Genomic DNA, 22050 nt, shown 5'->3' with positions numbered 1-22050 from the left:
TTTTTAAGGAAAAAAGAAGTGATATTTGGTGCAAAGCCAAGAAGAAATAAATCAGAAAAACCCAAAATATAGATGTGCACACTGGCTTACTTTGTTGTGTCAGATGCTTCTTTTAGTTCTTCATCCAACCTGTGGAAGAAAATATATGAATAATAATAAAGAAAACTGTGAAGCAATTGCCAAGAAAAGCTATATTCCATTTAGCATGCTGCTGGAAAATTTGGACTTCAAGCTTTTATCCATGATAAATATTGTTTCCATCTCAGAATGCCCACAATAGCGTTCATCTGTCATTATTCAATAATATTCAGAATGCAGAAAGGTAAATCCCCTCACACCAAAACCGTAACACATCTTTGTCAAGATTGCATGCTTATTAAACTGTGCTGAAAGTGTAGCCACCTTGTCAAATATTGTTAATGTTCAGCATTTAGTAACCTGGCAAAGCAAAAGATATTTGTTCTGGGTTAGTAAAGGAATTCAAAAACTTCTCTCAGTAGCTCTGGCTTAAGTAGGGATGTTGGGAAATGACCAAATGACCCAGGATCTCCTGCAGTACAATCTGTTGCTGATTAATGCTCACCTTCAGAATGTTAATGGTGGAAAACTCAGTGTTTCATATTGCCTTAAATAAGATGGGTGAATACTTAGGCGAGTGCCTCAGTCCACTTTTGTTTGAAATGTTCATCGCTTGACATTTACATAGCAAGCATGCCACTTTCTTCTCACGAATCTTGCATGAATGCTCAGATCCTTCCATACCTTATCTCCCTCAGCCTTGCAAACCTTTGAATTCTCTGCAAACTTCCATGGTCTTGGGCTGTCCCTCATCGCACAATCTTTGCTCTACCATGCTATTTGCATGTCCATTATTTTCTCTACTGTGTATATTGCTCATTACCCCTATTGCTGCCCATCCTAATGTCTCTACCTTCCGTTCAGTATCAGATTTTTCCCTGCTTCAATTTTGTGAAAGGCCTTGGAATAATTCACAGCATTGAAGGTGCTGTCTGTTACTGCCTATGAAGCTCTGCTCTGGTATTACATTTTCTTTCTTAGGAGGAGACAGAAGGAAGATAGATTAGCACATTCAAGCAGCTTTAGCTTATTGCTGAGCACAAGGTTAATTTTCTGCAAAGGAGGCCAATGCTACAGCATATGACGTGGCTTGAAATGCCATAATTTACCTCATCTTTCTTTTTTTACACTTTTCTTCTTCACACCTTTTAGGAAATAAGTCATTAAACCAAAGTTAGGAAAAGGACACTCATAAAATAGATACGCAGGCAGAAGAAATTACCTTCAGGACATAAATTGAAATGAATGAGAATATACTTATGATTTAATAAGGGTTTTGATTTTGACATAGATAAGGACATTTAACAACAGGTATAATCACAAAAATGCCATTGGTCCAATGCCATCTATGCCACAGAACTACAAGGGCATTTAGGTTTCACACGTTGAAATAAGAATCCGCACACGCAATCATGTATACTACATAACAAACTATTATAGTATGTGATAGTTTTTCATTGATTTACGTACAACAGTTTGGAGAAGAAAGTTTATGCACGCAAGGATGGTAAATATGTTATACTCTCATTACAGTCATTTAAGTATATACATGTCTTGTACAAGGCCTGAAACACTCCTTAAGAGTATTTATATTAACATGTTTAATTTAAAATTTTATGTTTTAAGTGATCTTTTGCAACCCAAAGCTATAGCTGTACAGGCTGGTGAAGGCACTTCCTAGGAAAAGAAAGGTTACTTGGAGCCAATACTACAAGTAGAAGATGGTGCATCAATCTCTCAAAAGATTTTAATGATAGTGCCTATCATGCAAAATTCTGAATGAGCATGTGTAAATGTTATTGGAGTTATGCTCAAAATAATAACATATCTTTCCTGCTGATTAGTGCTAATGAACTTTCTGATTATCTGCTAACATTTAACATGTATACACTTAACTTGGCACTGTGCATAACATAACTATCCACAAATACCCAAGTTAACACCAATAGAATTTCAATCGCTATTCATGCTCAAGTAATGGTTCCCTTGTATTGGATTTCAGTACACTGTACTGACAAGTATAAGTTGCTTACTGGTGTACAGAACCCATGGCCAAATGAGTCATCCATATATATCATGAACTTGCTAGCTGCTCATTACAAATTTAATAACTGATCAAATACATTTAATTAATCATGGCAATTATTTTATTTAATTTTGCTAGCTCTTCATTTTAATAGCACTTATCATCACCAGCTAAATGATTCAAAACGCAATCCATACTGCTGCTACTTAAAATTAAAGTAATTAAAGGATAGGCTTGGTTAATTCACAATCTAATCATGTTTGTCATTTTAGCGCTGTTTTTAGATGGCAGTTTATCATATTTATAGTATTATCCAAACCTTCCATGCTAATTGCAATTGGAATCAGTGTCACCTCTTTCAGTGTAACAGTGCAAGGGAACTAAATTAACACATACCTAATCGAAATCACAGAACGTCATTAACAACTGAATTTCTACTCAGATTTTCTTGCTTAAAACTGTTGGATTCGACCATTGTGGAATGGTAGTTCCACCAACGTCTTCTCTATTTCCTTCCTGATATAAAATCCTGAAGCTGATGTAACATAATGGTATGTTGATTCAAGCCTGGAGGGCCTGAGATATAGGAAGAGGTTGGACAGGCTAGGACTTTATTCTATGGAGCTCAGGAGGATGAGGGGTGATCTTACAAAGGTTTACAAGATGGGAATAAATAAGGTAGATGCAGAGTCTTTTACTCTGAGTTGGGGAATCAAGAACCAGAGGTCATAGGTTTAAGGTGTGAGGGGAAAGATTCAATAGGAACATGAAAGGCAACGTTTCCACACAGAGGGCAGCCAGAGGAGGGTAGTTGAGGCTGTTACTATAACAACATCTAAAATATATTTATTACAGGTACATGAATAAGAAAGGATTAGAGGGACATAGGCCAAATGCAGGCAGGTGGGACTAGTGTAGATGGTCAGCAAGAGGAAGTTGCTTGCTTTATGACTCTATTACTTGTTGTATGTTAGTGCCCCAATGATTTGGAATAGAATTATTAATCTATACTAATTTTCAAAGCCAACTTTAGAACTTAGGCCAATCATCAAACGCCGATTTCATCTAATGGGGGGATTGATTTTTTTAAATTCAGCAAGCCTGAAAAAAATTGTAAAACATGGTCAACAATTGGTTGTGAGGCAGTTCAGTTCAGGAGAACATTTTTTAAATCTTAGATGGAGGAAGAAATTAAAAACCACTAGGGCACAATACTAATCTGAACCAGCATTCAGGTACACAAATTAACTTTATAAATTGGAGATCATGTGCAAGTTTCGAACTGTATACATAACAAATCCTATAATTTACAAATGAAAGAATCAGTCTTTATTTCATGTAACAATATTTAGGAAATTAGGTCAACAGTTACTCAAATACTTTATAGTAAATCAACCATTTACTATACAGTCAGCAAATTAATCATGTAACAAATTAAGGATGCAAGTTTTAATGGAATTATATTCTTTTAATAGGTGAGACATGAGTTATTTCAGAGTTTCTCAACAAACTATAGTTTTGTATTAACTTATTCCAGGGAAAAAACTTGATCATAAGCACAAAACAATTCATAGTTCAAGCAAGTAAGCGAGGTTATTTTCAATTTATTATTAATTTATCTATTAGGCAAATGATTCGGGTTGTCTATTTTGCCCTTTGCACTTTTTCAATTTTATTGTATTGTATTGTAATTAATTTATTAGTAAAAACATACAAGGAATTTGATTTGCCATACAGTCACACCAAAAAAGCAACAAGACACACAACTACATAAAAATTAACATAAACATCCACTACAGCATTATGCATTAACCCTCAAATTTCTACTCATTAACTGTATTAAGTGGATCCTAAGTTACTGGAAAATCACATCACTTAAACATTACTATTTTAGGCATGGTGTGGTAATACCCTGGATGCAAGAAAGAATCGCAAAATACACACCATAAAATATATTTTTTTATCATACTTATGGACTTCTCAGAAAAAGTATTTACACAAAAAATTTCAATTCCAATGACCAAGCTGATGGTCAAGACAAATTACAGATCCCAACAAAACAAATGTTAGCAAGAGAAGTTTTGAGTTTAAGTTGGAGGCAACAGAAGTAACTGTGAACAATGTTAAACTAACAGCTTTTGACATACAGTCTCAAGAAAACGTGCACAATAGTGGATGGAGCCAACACAGAGACTGCAGGATGCCTGTCAATCCAATAATGGATCAAAGGTTTGGAACAGGATAAGAAACAGACAAATAAGCTTATGTCAGCCACTAAAGTCTGAAATCACAAAGTATGGTTTTCTGTCTTGAAGTAAATATTCCAGCTTTTAATCAAATAATGTTTGATAGAAGCCAAGGATTAGAAATTCATTGGTATTTATTGTTTGTTTATTGATTCTCTCTGGTTATCGTAGATACTGAAAGCTAAAGATGCACAAATGGCAGTCAGATGTCAGAAAGATACCAGTGTATTCAGGATTCACTTGCAATGGACAAATAGATTGATTAATGTTATGGAATAGAAATAATAGTCATTGTAAAGTTGATTAAAGTGATCTAAATCTTCTCTCTATCAACTTAACAAAGGGTGATGAAACATGCCCAGTAGGAGAATTTGATGAGTAATTTAAACATGTATAAAGGTTTTTATCTCCATTTTCAGACTATGATTGTAATAAATTTGTGTTTAAAAAGAGTGAAATCTGAATGATAAACACATGCTGCTGGAAACTAGATCAATTCTCTGTTTAAAGTATCAAAATATTAATTATTTTAACACTTCAAATAACCTTCATTCCTCATTATTTTTCCCTTTGCATCACAAATTGATTGAAGCAAGGGCAGTAATTTACAATGCTGCATTAAAAATATTGAAGAATTGAAGACAAGGAAGATGATTTGCACATGTGTGAAAAGTGTAGTAAAATAATGTGCATTTTCATAAAGAGTAGATTGATGGTCTTGGTATATTTAAAGCACAGAAGAAATTGCTGTTCCAATTGCCCGAGAATTCTATAACACCCACAGTCTGCACACAAATGTATTCTTTCTAGGGCAGCCCAGGCATTCTTTCCCAATACCAATATATACGGGATGTAATTCTGCATGAACTTTTTTTACATTGATTCTATCATTGTTGTGAATCTGTGGAATTCTCTGCCTCAGAAGGCAGTGGAGGCCAATTCTCTGAATGCATTCAAGAGAGAGCTAGATAGAGCTCTTAAGGATAGCGGAGTCAGGGGGTATGGGGAGAAGGCAGGAACGGGGTACTGATTGAGAATGATCAGCCATGATCACATTGAATGGCGGTGCTGGCTCAAAGGGCCGAATGGCCTCCTCCTGCACCTATTGTCTATCGTCTATTACATCCTTTATTTGACTGAACTGTGTTTTAGTTGTGAGCTAAGGCTCCATAGTTGTATAATTAATCCACTACAGTCAGTTAGCAGCCCAAAAATATAAATTTAAGAGGCTACGAAAAACTGACCTGCACTATGCAGCAACAAAACAGTAACTCATTTGAAAAGTATGTGATCCACTGAAATAATTATATCTACAATGGGATATATCTTACAAACATTGTATTATGATTTAATACATAACTGCATACTTATCAAAGTTAATAAAGTAAAAATCCATTTCAGTTCATCACTGGGATTATAATATTGCACATACAAATAATTTAATGCATATATAGTTTTCATTGATTCAAAAATGCATTTTCAAGATGTTTCTGTATTCCATGATATCATGTTGGTGTGTGTATATATATATATATATATATATATACAGTGACGTGAGAGGATATATATATACACCGGAATATATATATTCCGGTGTATATATATATACATCGGAAGTGACGTGAGAGGACGCTGGCGTTGTTTGTTCGCCGCTTCTCACCACTTCTCTTTTTGTATTAATTTTGCCGTTTTTGAAAAGATTTTCTTAGTTTGCAAAAATCCCTCTGCTTAAACTAATCCTTCTGCTTGACCCTCCTGGTATCATCTGCCCAGCTCTTCCACCGCTGCCTCCGCACCCTTGGACCTCTCACTCCTGTCTGTGCTCCTGTCTCTGCTGGCTTGGACTGCTCCCCTGTGGGTTACCTGACAGCTAGCGCTGCAGTCATCAACTCGCTAATTTGCTAACGCTAAAGCTACCGCTGACGCTAACAGCTGCCTGGCTGCCTGGCTACCTCCTCTGCCTGCACGTCCTCAGCTCCCTATTAACCCTTAGGCTGCTCAGCTTCCTCGGTCCTCATAGGCCTTGCTCTGGATCAGCCTGTTGTGCCTGCTGTGACGTTTTGATCTCTCCGGGCTCTATGCTCCTTCGCTCCTGCCTGGCGTGGCACTGAAGTACTTCGCTGCGAGGCTGCTCCAGCTCAACAACCACTCCACTCCGCCATGCATCTCTGCCATCATCAACCACGGACTTCTACGACGACCCAGATACATCCACAGAGGCTCCGGTCACAAATTTGTCTACTCCCAGACCGGTCACTCCATCCTTGCACTCTGGTCAGCTGATCGGACTTCCACTCGTCCATTACGTCATCACAACAACGCACACGAGCGTGCCCCCTGTCTACAAGCCCTGGCTAAATCACCCGTGTCCATCCACACCACACAAAGCAACATGAAGCTCACTCTGCTCAACATCCGGTCCCTCAACAATAAAAGCCACATTCTGAATGACTTCATCCTGGAAAATAAACTGGACTTTCTCTGTCTGACAGAAACCTGGCAACAACCTCTGGATTACCTCCCACTCAACCTCACTACACCCAACGGATACTCCTACATCAATAAACCACGCTCGGAAGGCCGAGGTGGTGGGATTGCCGTAATTCACCGACAGGACTTCAAGATCAACCTCATCTCCATCTCATCTGCTCCTTCATTTGAACACCTGGCTTTCAAACTCTCTGGCCACACACAATTAGTCATGGCAGTTGTCTACCGCCCTCCCAAACCACACCCATCATTCCTCTCTGACTTCTCTGACTTTCTGACCCAGTTCTGTTCTCTCTCCCCCTCAATCCTCCTCCTTGGTGATTTCAACATCCATATGGACTCCACTGACTCCACAATAACCGCTGACTTCACTGAAATACTAAACTGCTTTAACCTCACTCAACACGTCAATTTTCCCACCCATAACCGTGGGCACATTCTGGACCTTGTCTGCTCCACTGGACTAAATCTACATCACCTCTCTGGCTCCGACCCCACCTTCTCTGATCACTTAACCATCACCATGTTTGTCAACATTCCCACCCCAGCTCCAAAGCAAAAACGCAAAATCAACTTCCGTAAGCTGAACTCTGTTTCATCTACCTCGCTCTCATCCTCCCTCTCTGAAATAATGTCCGCCTCTCCCTTCGTTGACCTCCACAGCCCCTCTGACCTCACTGACTACTATAACCGCACTCTCTCCTCCTGCCTCGGCCAGCTTGCACCTATAAAAACCAAAACAGTTTCCTTCACCCACTCTGCTCCCTGGTTTACCCCTGAACTCCGCGTGATGAAAACTCATGCCCGCCAACTTGAAAGACTCCGCAACAAAACAGGTCTCACAATTCACTCCCAAGCCTACAAAGATGCCCTCTCCCGCGCCCACTCCACCTACTACTCTCAAATAATTCACTCTGGCTCCGGAAACCCCAAAACACTCTTCTCTAAACAATAAACAAACTCCTCAGCCCCCTGGACACCATCTCCCAATCATTCACAGTTGACAAATGCACCACTTTCCTTTCATTCTTCCAAAGCAAAATAGACAACATCTACAGCACCTTAACCACCAACGCACCTGCTCCCCCTCAAACCACCTGCCCCCCCCCCTTATCCTGTCAGCCCCTGCCTCAGTTCTCCCCAATCTCCACCACCGACCTCTCTGACCTCTTCACAGGAATAAAAACTGCCACCTGCTCTCTGGACCCCATCCCCTCCAGCTTTGTCAAGGCCTGCCTTCCTGCTCTCTCTCCACTTATCACTGCAACAATAAACTCCTCCCTGTCCACTGGCATCGTCCCGCCATCCCTCAAAATCGCTGCTGTCACCCCCATTCTGAAAAAACCTGGTCTAAACCCTGACACCCCAAACAACTTCAGACCAATCTCCAACCTACCCTTTCTGTCCAAAGTTTTGGAACGTGCTGTAGCTTCCCAACTCAAATACCACCTCTCTACCAATAACCTGTATGAAACTTTCCAATCCGGATTCCGCTCAAACCACTGTACTGAAACTGCGCTCCTCAAAATCACAAACGACATTCTCCTCTCCTCCGACGCTGGCAACCTCAACATCCTCATCCTACTTGACCTCAGCGCCGCCTTTGACACCATAAATCACTCCATTCTCCTCACCTGACTTGAAACCTCCCTTAACATCACCGGCACAGCCCTATCCTGGTTCAAATCTTACCTCTCTGACAGACACCAGTTCATCTCCGTTAACAACTGTAAATCCCCCACCGCTCCCCTCCCCCAAGGTGTCCCCCAAGGCTCAGTCCTTGGCCCCCTCCTCTTCATCCTCTACCTGTTCCCCCTTGGTCAATTAATCCGCCGTCATGGTCTCAACTTCCACTGCTTCGCCAATGATATCCAGCTCCTCATCTCCACCAAGTCAATCACCCCCACCACACACTCTACACTGACAAACTGCATCACTGAAATAAAATCTTGGCTTCAATCAAATTTCCTCAAACTCAATTGCAACAAATCTGAAATCATCATCATTGGTCCAAAAACGCTCACCAAATCCACCCAAAACTTCATCCTCAACATTGATGGTCTCCCAGTATCCACCTCCCCTTACATCCGGAATCTTGGAATCATCTTTGATCAAACCCTCTCCTTCGACAAACACATCAAACACATCACAAAGACAGCCTTCTTCCACCTCAAAAACATTGCCCGTCTCCATCCATCCCTCTCCTCCACAGCTGCAGAAACCCTCATCCACGCCTTCATCACCTCCCGTCTGGACTACTGCAACAGCCTCCTCTATGGCGCACCCTCAAAAATCATCAGTAAACTTTAATACATTCAAAACTCCGCTGCCCGTCTACTCACCCACACCCCGATCCGTGACCATATCACCCCCGTCCTTTACAAACTCCACTGGCTCCCCATCCCCCAGAGAATCCAGTACAAAATCCTCCTCATAACCTACAAAGCCCTCCATAACCTGGCCCCATCCTACCTGACCGACCTCCTCCACAGGCACACTCCCACCTGCACCCTCCGCTCTGCTGCTGCCAATCTCCTATCCCCCCACATCCGGACCAAACTCAAATCCTGGGGGGACAGGGCTTGCTCCATCGCTGCTCCCACCCTATGGAACTCACTACCCCAAACCGTTAGAGACTCCTCCACACTCACCACATTCAAAACATCGCTGAAGTCTCACCTGTTCAGTACTGCCTTCAACCACTGAAGGTCACCTCACCTTCTGTCTCCTTTCTCTGTTCGTTTACTTATTTACTTATTTATCTATTTATTCATTTCCCTATGTTCTCTAAATCTCTGTAAAGCGTCTTTGAGTATATGAAAAGCGCTATATAAATAAAATGCATTATTATTATTATTATTATTATATATGTGTGTGTGTGAATTAAAAAAAAATATATATATATATATATATATATATACACACACACTACTCTTAAAAATAATTACCATAGATTATGTATAAGAAAAGGAACTTGATTTTCTTTAAAATATCAACACTAATGCCATTGAAATATGTAACCAATACCTAGTGAATGAGAAATTCATTACTTACTCTCTTATGGTATCTGGTATCTGAACATGTTGCATGGGGATCAGCTCCTCCAGCTCAGCTAGGCTACTGACATACCTTATCTTACTGCTGAACTTTGAACTGAAATACAAATAGATACATATTTATTTTACATGTTTCAAAGCCTGAGAAAAAAAAATTAGTACAGCAATTCCTCTATAAAAGTTCATGAAAGGGGCAAGACATATGAAAACTTGTATTTTTACCGATAATTTCACCACTTCAAATAACTGCTAGTTAAGAATTTATGTTTAGAAAACTCTTCCACTTTATCTTAGCATTGCAACATTTCCAGAGGAAATGGTTCTGAATGGTTCCAGAGGACTGGAAAATTCCAAATATTACTCCACTGTTTAATTAGGGAATGAGGCCAAAGAAAGGAAATCAGGGTTCGTACACTTGGAACAGCAAAAGACTCAAGGACCTTTCAAGGACTTTCAAGGTCCAAAAACCCAATTTTCAAGGAGCAAAATCCAGCAAACATTGATGGGTTTTTCCAGTTTTTCTCCATTTAGATAAGAAAATACTGTTTTCAAAACTGTTAATTTGGTGTATATATGGTTAATTAGTAAAAACCGATGATTTTGTAGGTTTTTTTGCTTTATGCGACAAGTTGCCCTCAACTCTCCCAGACTTTTTAACTTGTCCCCGAGCCGTGGAACCGCAGCTGCGGTGGCGGCGGTGGGGACTGGAGGCACAAGCTGCCGGCGAAGGTTCAAAATCATTAATGTTTGATAGGAGCCAAGGATTAGAAATTCATTGGTATTTATTGTTTGTTCATTGATTCTCTATGGTTATCGTAGATACTGAAAGCTAAAGATGCACAAATGGCAGTCAGATGTCAGAAAGATACCAGTGTATTCAGGATTCACTTGCAATGGACAAATAGATTGATTAATGCTATGGAATAGAAATAATAGTAATTGTAAAGTTGATTAAAGTGATCTAAATCTTCACTCTATCAACTTAACAAAGGGTGATGAAACATGCCCAGTAGGAGAATTTGATGAGTAATTTAAACATGCATAAAGGTTTTTATCTCCGTTTTCAGATTATGATCGTAATAAATTTGTGTTTAAGAGTGAAATTTGAATGATAAACACATGCTGCTGGAAATTAAGTCAATTGTCTGTTTAAAGTACTGTGTTCTTTAGGTCAATTCTCTGTTAAAATATTAATTACTTTAACACTTCAAATAATCTTCATTCCTCATTATTTTTCCCTTTGCATCACAAATTGATTGAAACAAGGGCAGTAATAAACAGAGGGTCCGGTCGGTGAAGGAGCGCCGCCACTTGCGGGGGCTGCTCTCTCTCTCACTCTCTCCCAGCGCCAGTGAGATCTGCGCCGCTCCTCCACTCTCTTCCCCGGCCCGTCTCCCTCTAGCGCAGCGAAATAAGAACAAACACAAGCGTTGTAGTTGTTGTTCAGGAGCCTCGGGGCGAGCGGCGGCGGCGAGGAGGGAAAAATAGGCGACAAAGACAAACATGTCTAACAATGTTTCACGACTTTTAATAAAAATACGCATTATAAACGGTGAAAAAATGCCACATTACTGCATGAATTCACGCTTTTATCATAAAAAGTGAATTTTCAAGGACCTATGATCAGATGAGATCAGATGGCAAGTTCTAGGTCAGATGACAGTCTCTTCAACCTCACCCACCTCAGAGCCAAGACAAAAGTATGTGAAGCTCTCATCAGAGACATGTTGTTCACCGGTGATGCAGCAGTTGTGTCCCACACCCAGCAGGAACTACAGTCACTGATGGACCACTTCTATCGGGCTTGCAAGGACTTCGGGCTGACCACCAGCCTGAAGAAGACGAATGTCCTGGGGCAGGACACAGAGGCACCGCCTTTCATCACCATCGACAACTACGAACTCGATGCCGTCCATCAGTTCACGTACCTCGGCTCCACCATCACCGACAACCTCTCCTTGGACACAGAGATTGAGAAGAGGATTGGGAAGGCAACTACCCAATGTGATCGCTTGCCTCACAACTCGAGGCGTTGTGATCGCTCGCCTCACAACTCGAGTGTGGACCACCCCAAAGCTGACAGTGAAGACAAAGATAGCAGTCTACATGGCTGTGTCAACAGCACACGGCAGTGAGACATGGACTACATATGCCATACTGGAGAGAAGACTCAACACCTTCCACCTTAGCATCCGCGTATCCTGGGTATATCCTGGCAAGACAGAGTGTCCAACGCCGAGATTCTGTCTCGCGCTGGCCTTCCCAGTATGTACACTCTACTCAGGCAATGCAGACTGCGGTGGCTGGGCCTTGTCCACCACATGGAGGATGGCCGTATTCCAAACGACATCCTCTACGGAGAGCTAACATCTGGGAGGAGAACCATCGGCCGTCCCCAGCTACGTTACAAGGATGTCTGCAAGAGAGATTTGAAGGCGCTCGACATCGATGTGGAGTCCTGGGAGAGCCTTGCAGCTGACCGTACAAGGTGGAGAGGTACCCTGAACCAACATCTCAAAACGGGGGAAGAGAAATTGATGAACGCTGCGGCAGAAAAGCGGGCACGCAGAAAGGAGCGCAGCAACTTCAACAGACCAGAGACCACACACAAATGTGACCTTTACGACAGAGACTGTCTCTCCCGCATTGGTCTCTTCAGCCACAAGTGACGCTGTTCTTGCCGAGGTGTGGAGCAAGCAGCCAACAAGGATGCATCACCCATGGTTAGCCATGATCGAGGGGGGCCTAAGAAGAAGATGATAAATCCATGGACTTTCAAGGCCTTGAAAAACAATTTCAAATTCAAGGAGTTTCAAGGATTTTTAAGGACCGTACGAGCCCTGGGAAATTATAGGCCAGTTTGTCTGATTTGTGCGGTTGGTAAAATTTTAGTCCATTATGAAGGATGAGGTTTCAGGGTACTTGGAAGCATGTCATAAAATAGGCCAAAGTCATCATGGTTTTGTTAAGGGGAGATCTTGGCTGACAAATCGATTAGAATTGTTTGAGGAAGTAACAAGCAGGATAGACAAAGGAGAGTCAGTGGATGTTGCTTTCTTGGATTTTCAGAAGGCCATTGATAAGGTGCCGCACACGAGGCTGCTCAACAAGATAGGAGTCCATGGTATTAGAGGGAAGAGTAGATTGGCTGACTGGTAGAAGGCAAAGAGTGGGAAGAAGAGTATTTTGTGGTTGACTGCCAGTGGCTAGTGGTGTTCCACGGAAGCTGGTGCTGAGTCCACTACTTTTCACATTTTATATTAATGATCTGCATGATACCATTATTGGCTTTGTGGCCATGTTTGCAGAAGTTACAAAGACAGGTGGAGGGGCAGGAAGTGTTGAGGAAGCACAACGTCTGCAGAAGAACTTGGACAGGTTGAGAGAGTGGGTAAAGAAGTGGCAAATAGAATACAGTGCAACAAATTGTACTGCACTTTGAGAGGAGGACAATAGACAATAGACAATAGGTGCAGGAGGAGGCCATTCGGCCCTTCGAGCCAGCACCGCCATTCAATGTGATCATGGCTGATCATTCTCAATCAGTACCCCGTTCCTGCCTTCTCCCCATACCCCCTGACTCCGCTATCCTTAAGAGCTCTATCTAGCTCTCTCTTGAATGCATTCAGAAAAGTGGCCTCCACTGCCTTCTGAGGCAGAGAATTCCACAGATTCACAACTCTGACTGAAAAAGATTTTCCTCGTCTCAGTTCTAAATGGCCTACCCCTTATTCTTAAACTGTGGCCCCTTGTTCTGGACTCACCCAACATTGGGAACATGTTTCCTGCCTCTAACGTGTCCAACCACTTAATAATCTTATACTTTTCGATAAGATCTCCTCTCATCCTTCTAAATTCCATAACAAGCCTAGTCGCTCCAGTCTTTCAACATATGACAGTCCCGCCATTCCGGGAATTAACCTAGTAAACCTATGCTGCACGCCCTCAATAGCAAGAATATCCTTCCTCAAATTTGGAGACCAAAACTGCACACAGTACTCCAGGTGCGGTCTCACTAGGGCCCTGTACAACTGCAGAAGGACCTCTTTTCTCCTATGCTCAACTCCTCTTGTTATGAAGGCCAACATTCCATTGGCTTTCTTCACTGCCTGCTGTACCTGCATGCTTCCTTTCAGTGACTGATGCACTAGGACACCCAGATCTCATTGTACGTCCCCTTTTCCTAACTTGACACCATTCAGATAATACTCTGCCTTCCTATTCTGTCCACCAAAGTGGATAACCTCACACTTATCCACATTAAACTGCATCTGCCATGCATCCGCCCACTCACACAACCTGTCCAAGTCACCCTGCAACCTCATAGCATCTTCCTCACAGTTCAGACCACCACCCAGCTTTGTATCATCTGCAAATTTGCTAATGGTACTTTTAATCCCTTCATCCAAGTCATTAATGTATATTGTAAATAGCTGCGGTCCCAGCAGCGAGCCTTGCGATACCCCACTAGTTACTGCCTGCCATTCTGAAAAGGGACCCATTTATCCCCACTCTTTGCTTTCTGTCTGTCAACCAATTTTCTATCCATGTCAATACCCGACCTCCAATACCATGTGCTCTAATTTTGCCCACTAATCTCCTATGTGGAACCTTGTCAAAGGCTTTCTGAAAGTCAAGGTACACCACATCCACCAGCTCTCCCCGGTCAATTTTCCTGGTTACATCCTCAAAGAATTCCAGAAGATTAGTCAAACATGATTTCCCCCTTCGTAAATCCATGCTGACTCGGAACAATCCTGTTACTACTATCCAAATGCTCCGCAATTTCGTCTTTTATAATTGACTCCAGCATCTTCCCCACCACTGATGTCAGACTAACTGGTCTATAATTTCCCGTTTTCTCTCTCCCTCCTTTCTTTAAAAGTGGGACAACATTAGCTACCCGCCAATCCACAGGAACTGATCCTGAATCTATAGAACATTGGAAAATGATCACCAATGTGTCCACAATTTCTAGCGCCACCTCCTTAAGTACTCTGGGATGCAGACCATCAGGCCCTGGGGATTTATCAGCCTTCAGTCCCATCAGTCTACCCAACACCATTTCCTGCCTAATGTGGATTTTCTTCAGTTCCTCCGTCACCCTAGGATCTCTGGCCACTAGAACATCTGGGAGATTGCTTGTATCTTCCTTAGTGAAGACAGATCCAAAGTACCGGTTCAACTCGTCTGCCATTTCCTTGTTCCCCATAATAAATTCCCCCGCTTCTGTCTTCAAGGGACCCACATTTGCCTTGACTATTTTTTTCCTCTTTACATACCTAAAAAAGCTTTTACTATCCTCCTTTATATTATTGGCTAGTTTACACTCGTACCTCATCTTTTCTCCCCGTATTGCCTTCTTAGTCATCTTCTGTTGCTCTTTAAAAGAGTCCCAATCCTCTGGCTTCCCACTCTTCTTTGCTTTGTTGTACTTCTTCTCTTTTATTTTTATGCTGTCCTTGACTTCCCTTGTCAGCCACTGGTGCCTCTTACTCCCCTTGGAATCTTTCCTCCTCTTTGGGATAAATTGATCCTGCAACTTCTGCATTATTCCCAGGAATACCTGCCATTGCTGTTCCACCGTCTTCCCTGCTAGGGCCTCCTTCCAGTCAATTCTGGCCAGCTCCTGCCTCATGCCTCTGTAATCCCCTTTGCTATACTGTAATACTGACACTTCCGATTTTCCCTTCTCCCTCTCAATTTGTAGAGTAAAACTTATCATATTGTGATCACTGCATCCTAATGGGTCTTTTACCTCGAGTCCCCTTATCAGATCAGGTTCATTACACAACACTAAATCCAGAATTGCCTTCTCCCTAGTAGGCTCCAGTACAAGCTGTTCTAAGAATCCATCTCAGAGACACTCCACAAATTCTCTTTCCTGGGGTCCATTACCAACCTGATTTTCCCAGTCTACCTGCATGTTGAAATCTCCCATAACCACCATAGCATTACATGGAATGTACATAGGAATAAAGGCATAGACTACTTTTTAAATGGGGAAAGGATTCAGGAATCGGAGTTTCAAAGGGACTGGTGAGTGCAGCATTCCCAAAACATTAATGTACAGGTTGAGTCAGTGGTAAGGAAGGCAAATACAATGCGAGCATTCATTTTGAAGGGACCAGAATATAAAAACAAGGATGTAACGCTAACGCTATACAAGGTGTGGCCACATTTAGAATAATGTGTATAGCTTTGGGCTCCATATCTGAGAAGGAAGAGGGTCCAGAGGAAGGTTTTCAAAATGATCCTGAGAATGATTGTGCTAACATATGTGGAGTGTGATGGCCCTGGGCCTGTACTCACTGGAGTTTAGAAGGATGAGGGAGGGATTTCACTGAAACCTACTGAATAATGAAAGGCCTAGATAGAGTGGACATGAAAAGGATGTTTCCAGTAATGGGAGAGTCTAGAATCAGAGGGCACAGCCTCAGACTAGAAGGATGTACATTTAGAATAGCGATGAGGAGAAATTTCTTTAGCCAGAGTTGTGAATCTGAGGAATTCATTGCCACAGACAGCTGTGAAGGCCAAGCAACTGGGCATTTTTAAAGCAGAGATTGAAAGGTACTTGAGTCAAAGGCGTCAAAGGTTACAGAAAGAAGGCAGGAGTATGGGGTTGACAGGGATAATTAGATCACCCATGTTTGAATGGTAGAGTAGACTCAATGGGCCAAATTACCTAATTCTGCTCATTTGACTTATGGTTATGTGGCAAATAGAACAAGGATGCAAGGAACTGCAGATACTCATTTAACAAAAGAAACATACAAAGTGCTGGAAGAACTAAATGGGTCAGGCAGCATCTCTGGAGGACAAGGATAGGCAACGTTTCAAGATGGGACCTATTCCCAATGGAAATTGTGACCCTCCCCAAAAGAATCAATTCAATTTTTTTAAAGATGCTCATCTCCAAATATGAAGCAAAGGCAACCAACAGCTGCAACTGCAATGCAGAGTACCCATTTGCACATATTTCCTGTTCTATTTTAATTGGTAAGTTTTGATCTATGCTAGTTTTGGTCTTCAGAAACATAGAAAATAGGTGCAGGAGTAGGCCATTCGGCCCTTCGAGCCAGCACCGCCATTCAATATGATCATGGCTGATCATCCAAAATAATAACCCGTTCCTGCTTTTTCGTGGCTCTAGAAATCGTGGACGCATTGGTGATCATTTTCCAATGTTTTATAGATTCAGGATCAGTTCCTGTGGATTGGAGGGTAGCTAATGTTATCCCACTTTTCAAGAAAGGAGCGAGAGAGAAAAGGGGGAATTATAGACCAGTTAGCCTGATGACGGTGGTGGGAAGATGCTGGAGTCAATTATTAAAGAAGTAATAACAGCGCATTTGGATAGCAGTAAAAGGATTTGTCCAAGTCAGCATGGATTTATGAAGGAGAAATCTTACTTAACTAATCTTCTGGAGTTTTTTGAGGATGTGACAAACAAAATGGATGAAGGAGAGCCAGTGGATGTAGTGTATCTGGACTTTCAGAAAGCCTTTGATAAGGTCACACAGATTAGTGGGCAAAATTAGAGCACATTGTATTGGGGGTAGGGTATTGACATGGATCGGGAATTGGTTGGCAGACAGGAACCAAAGAGTAGGAATAAAGGGGTCCCTGTCAGAATGGCAGGCAGTGGCGAGTGGAGTGCCACAAGGCTCGGTGTTGGGACCGTAACTATATACAATATATATTAATGATTTGGATGATGGAATTAAAAGTAACACTAGCAAATTTGCAGATGACACAAAGCTTGATGGCAGTGTGAATTGCGAAGAGAATGCTCGGAGGTTGCAGGGTGACTTGGACAGGTTGCGTGAGTGGGCAGATGCATGGCGGATGCAGTATAATGTAGATAAATGTGAGGTTATTCTCTTTGGCGGCAAGAACAAGGAGGCAGATTATTATCACAATGGTGTCAGATTAGGAAAAAGGGAAGTGCAACAAGACCTGGGTGTCCTTGTACACCAGTCACTGAAAGGAAACATGCAGGTACAGCAGGCATTGAAGAAAGCTAATAGCATGTTGGCCTTCATAATGAGAGGATTTGAGTATAGGAGTAAAGAGGTCCTTCTGCAGTTGTACAGGGCCCTGGTGAGACCACATCTGGAGTATTGTGTGCAATTTTGGTCTCCTAATTTGAGGGAAGACATCCTTGCTATTGAGGCAGTGCGGCGTAGGTTCATGAGGTTAATCCCCGGGATGGTGGGACCGTCATATGAGGAAAGATTGGAAAGATTCAGCTTGTATTCACTGGAATTTAGTAGGATGAGAGGGGATCTTATAGAAACGTATAAAATTATAAAAGTACTGGACAAGCTAGATGCAGGAAAAATGTTCCCAATGTTGGGGGAGTCCAGAACCAGGGGCCACAGTCTAAGAATAAAGTGGAGGCCATTTAAAACTGAGATGAGAAAAAACTTTTTCACCCAGAGAATTGTAAATTTGTGGAATTCCCTGCCACAGAATGCAGTATAGGCCAATTCACTGGATGAATTTAAAAGAGAGTTACATAGTACTCTAGGGGCTGGTGGAATCAAGAGATTTGGGGAGAAGGCAGGCACAGGTTACTGATTGTGGATGATCAGCCATGATCACAATGAATGGCGATGCTGGCTCGAAGGGCCAAATGGCCTCCTCCTGCACCTATTTTCTATGTTTCTATCCCCTCTCATCTTTCTAAATTCCAAGTGAATACAAGCCCAGTCGACCCATTTTTTCATATGTCAGTCCCGCCATCCCGGGAATTAACCTGGTGAACCTACGCTGCACTCCCTCAATATGAAGAATGACCTTCCTCAAATTAGGAGACCGAAACTGCACATAACTTACTCCTATGTTTATGTGTTATTTCAATAAATCTCTAATTTAGTGAAGTGGTAGCAGACAGGAAAATGTGATTATGATCTGTAAATCTACACCTGGAGGAGAAAGACATGCAGGCAAATGGGATTAGCATTGGAGAGAGGGGGAGGGGTGAAGAGAACAAAGGGAACATCTGTGGTAAGGTGGAGACATGGAGATAGGCCAAAAGGGCTTGTTTCTGTGCTGTATGATTCTATGTTTCTCACTGATTAATTCATGAATGGCCTCAAAAACAAAGATCACACCTAGGGATCCGCTCAGGCAAAAAAGGCATTTAGAAAGTAGGCAATGGTTAAGTATAGGCAGAAATTCTGGACCAAAAATTATTATAGATTAAATAATGCTTGTGCAAAATTCTGTTAATAAAAATAAATTTGCTTCAATAATAAAATAATCTAAAGTTATTAACCAATTTACCAGAGTGGTGATTACCATGGTGATAATTATTCAAGGGCCTCTGCACCTCATGGAGGGTTTTTAAATTTGAATACATTCTCCTGAGGCTTCATTGTGTTTCCAGTAAGTAAATCTCCTCCAGGTGTTATCTGCTGCACCTGTTAAATGTCATGTTTGATTTTTTTTCCCCCCCAAGATAAAAAACAGCACTGAATTGCTAATGGGTATTGGATTACAGAAACACAATGGAAACATTAAACTGAGTAAAAATAATCCCTTTGAATTCTTTTTGCTTTTATTTGACTTTTGCACAAGACATTTGCAATATGCTTCCAAAGTCATCTATTTAATAGGCGAATGTGAACAGTTGGAGAGAAATTAAAACATGAAATTATTGCAACTACAACAACTTTGGTCTCCACTCTACAAGGTAGACATTCCCTTTGAGCTCCACCCATCCCCCTCTCTGCAATTTAAAAATAACACAATTCTCCTGTTCTACGAGGACCATGATGATCAGATCATTGATTTGAAATATTGACTAATTTTGCTGCCTGACCTGCTGGGCACTTCCAGGACTTCCTGCTTTCACTTAGAAACTAATGACATGACCAAACATAGACTTACGAAAAGTAAACATGTTAAAAAAATCTGTTCAAAGATTTTTTCCAAGATTTATCCAAAAAGGGAAAGCAAATAATATGCTGTTACGAATTTTAGGTGACTTTTGATGACATGCCACACATGAGATTTTTAAAATTAGAGTGTACATATACTAGTGTACCTACACTGGCGCAATATACTAGTGAGAATTAGTTAATAGAAAATGAAGTAGGGGCTTTATTTTCGATGACGGTTTGAGAGTTGCAGGGCGTTGTAGAAATTCACGCTGATCATACTGAACAGAAGAGCTACCACAAGGGGCCAAATGGCCTAATTTTGCTTCCATTTCTTATGTAAACACAGTGAAAGCTGATTGCACACCATTACATCATATATACATGTGGTTTTCTTAGTCTCTTTAAAGTAAAAAATGAACATTATCACCTACCTAATAAAAGGTCGAGTCACAGCAAGTATCGTCCTGATAAACCATGATGGGTGCACAATTATAAATGATTTCAAATTCTTCCTTAATCTGTGTTTTAAAGAAATACATAGTAATATAATGACATTTATTACTGTTTTACATACCTGTGACTGTTTATCTTCCCTGACAATACGATCATTTGGAAATGAGCTTGAAACATAGAAAATAGGTGCAGGATAGGCCATTCGGCCCTTCAAGCCAGCACCGCCATTCAATATGATCATGGCTGATCATCCAAAATCAGTACCTCATTCCTGCTTTTTCCCCATATCCCTTGATTTCGTTAGCCCTAAGAGCTATAGCTAACTCTCTAATGAAAACATCCAGTGAATTGGCCTCCACTGCCTTTTCTGGCAGAAAATTCCACAGATTCACAACTCTCTGGGTGAAAATGTTTTTCCTCATCTCAGTTCTAAATGGCCTACCCCTTGTTCTTAAACTGTGACCCCTGGTTCTGGACTCCCCCAATGTCGAGAACATTTTTCCTGCTTCTAGCCTGTCCAATCCCTTAAGAATTTTATATGTTTCTATAAGATCCCCTCTCATCCTTCTAAATTCCAGTGAATACAAGCCCAGTCGACCCATTCTTTCATCATCTGTCAGTCCCGCCATCCCAGAAATTAACCTGGTGAACCTATGCTGCACTCCCTCAATAGCAAGAATGCCCTTCCTCAAATTAGGAGACCAAAACTGCTCACAATACACCAGGTATGGTTTCATCAGGGCCCCGCACAACTGCAGCAGGACCTCCTTGCTCCTATGCTCAAATCCTCTTGCTATGAATGTATACCTTTTTCTTTAACTTTATTAAATTATATTCACAATTTGAATGACCTAGCAGTAAATAGCAATCTTTATTTTAGAGACACAGCATGGAAACCACGGACCACCAAGTACATGCCAACCATTGATCACCTGTATGTTCCTCTATCTTCCACTTGCTTTAGGGGGGCCTATAGTTAATCCCGTCAGAGAGCTTGCACCTTTCTTATTTCTGAGCTCCACCCTTATCGTTTCAGTAGAGAAACCCTCCAGTATATCTTCTCTGAGTGGCGCAGTGATAATCTCCCTGATCAGTTGTGCAACTCCTCCCCCTCTTTTGCCTCCCTCCCATTCACTTCCGAAATAACAGAGGTCTGAAGAAGGGTCTCGACCTGAAACGTCACCCATTCCTTCTCTTCAGAGATGTTGCCTGTCCCGCTGAGTTACTCCAGCTTTTTGTTTCTATCTTCTGAAACAAAACCCTGGTACAGTGAGAGCTGCCAATCACGCCTCTCATGCATGCACGGTTTTGCAATGGTGACAACATCATAATCCCAAGCATTGATCCAGGTTCAAGGTTCCTCTACATTCTCCACAATACTTCAGCCCATCAGCATCACCATATCCCTTCACCTCTCCCCGCCTGTCCATCCTTTGGGTCTTACGGATCCCCATCACTCCTTCCAATTTTTTACCTACAACTCTGGTTTCATCTCCCTGCCTTTGTAGTTTAAACTCTCCCGAGTAGCACGAGCAAACCTTCCTGCAAGGATATTGGTCCCCCTCCAGGTCAGATGCATGCAGTCTCTCTTGTTCAGGTCACCATTGCCCCAGAAGAGATCTCAATGGTCTAAAAATTTGAATCCCTGCCTGCTGCACCAGCTCCTGAACCTTGCATTCATCAGTCTTATCTGCCTATTTCTACCTTCACTCGCATGTGGTACTGGGAGTAATCCAGGGATTACTACCTTTGGGATCCTGCTTTTTAATTTTCTGCCTAACTCCCCATATTCGCTTTGCAGGACCTCA

At 41.7% G+C, this 22050-nt stretch overlaps 1 protein-coding gene across 13 annotated transcripts in view; it reads right to left on the bottom strand.

The window, feature by feature from the left end:
- LOC144592034 (protein prune homolog 2-like) overlaps positions 1-22050 on the bottom strand; it is a 255624-nt gene that overhangs the window by 10199 nt on the left and 223375 nt on the right. For 7 of the 13 annotated variants that reach the window (XM_078396228.1, XM_078396229.1, XM_078396231.1 and 4 more), the window contains 4 exons: positions 20221-20307; positions 9895-9993; positions 1188-1223; positions 91-129 (listed from right to left, as the gene is read on the bottom strand). In XM_078396228.1, coding sequence (XP_078252354.1) covers positions 91-129; positions 1188-1223; positions 9895-9993; positions 20221-20307 — 261 coding nt within the window. Of the gene's footprint in view, positions 1-90; positions 130-1187; positions 1224-3586; positions 4532-9894; positions 9994-20220; positions 20308-22050 lie in introns of those variants that run through there. The other 6 variants (XM_078396232.1, XM_078396233.1, XM_078396234.1 and 3 more) reach the window with 2 other exon arrangements.

The sequence above is a fragment of the Rhinoraja longicauda genome, chromosome 3 (genome assembly GCF_053455715.1).
Source record: "Rhinoraja longicauda isolate Sanriku21f chromosome 3, sRhiLon1.1, whole genome shotgun sequence".
NCBI lineage: Eukaryota > Metazoa > Chordata > Chondrichthyes > Rajiformes > Arhynchobatidae > Rhinoraja > Rhinoraja longicauda.
The sequence above is the reverse complement of the archived record's forward strand: the minus strand, read 5'-3'. Positions and strand labels throughout refer to the sequence as shown.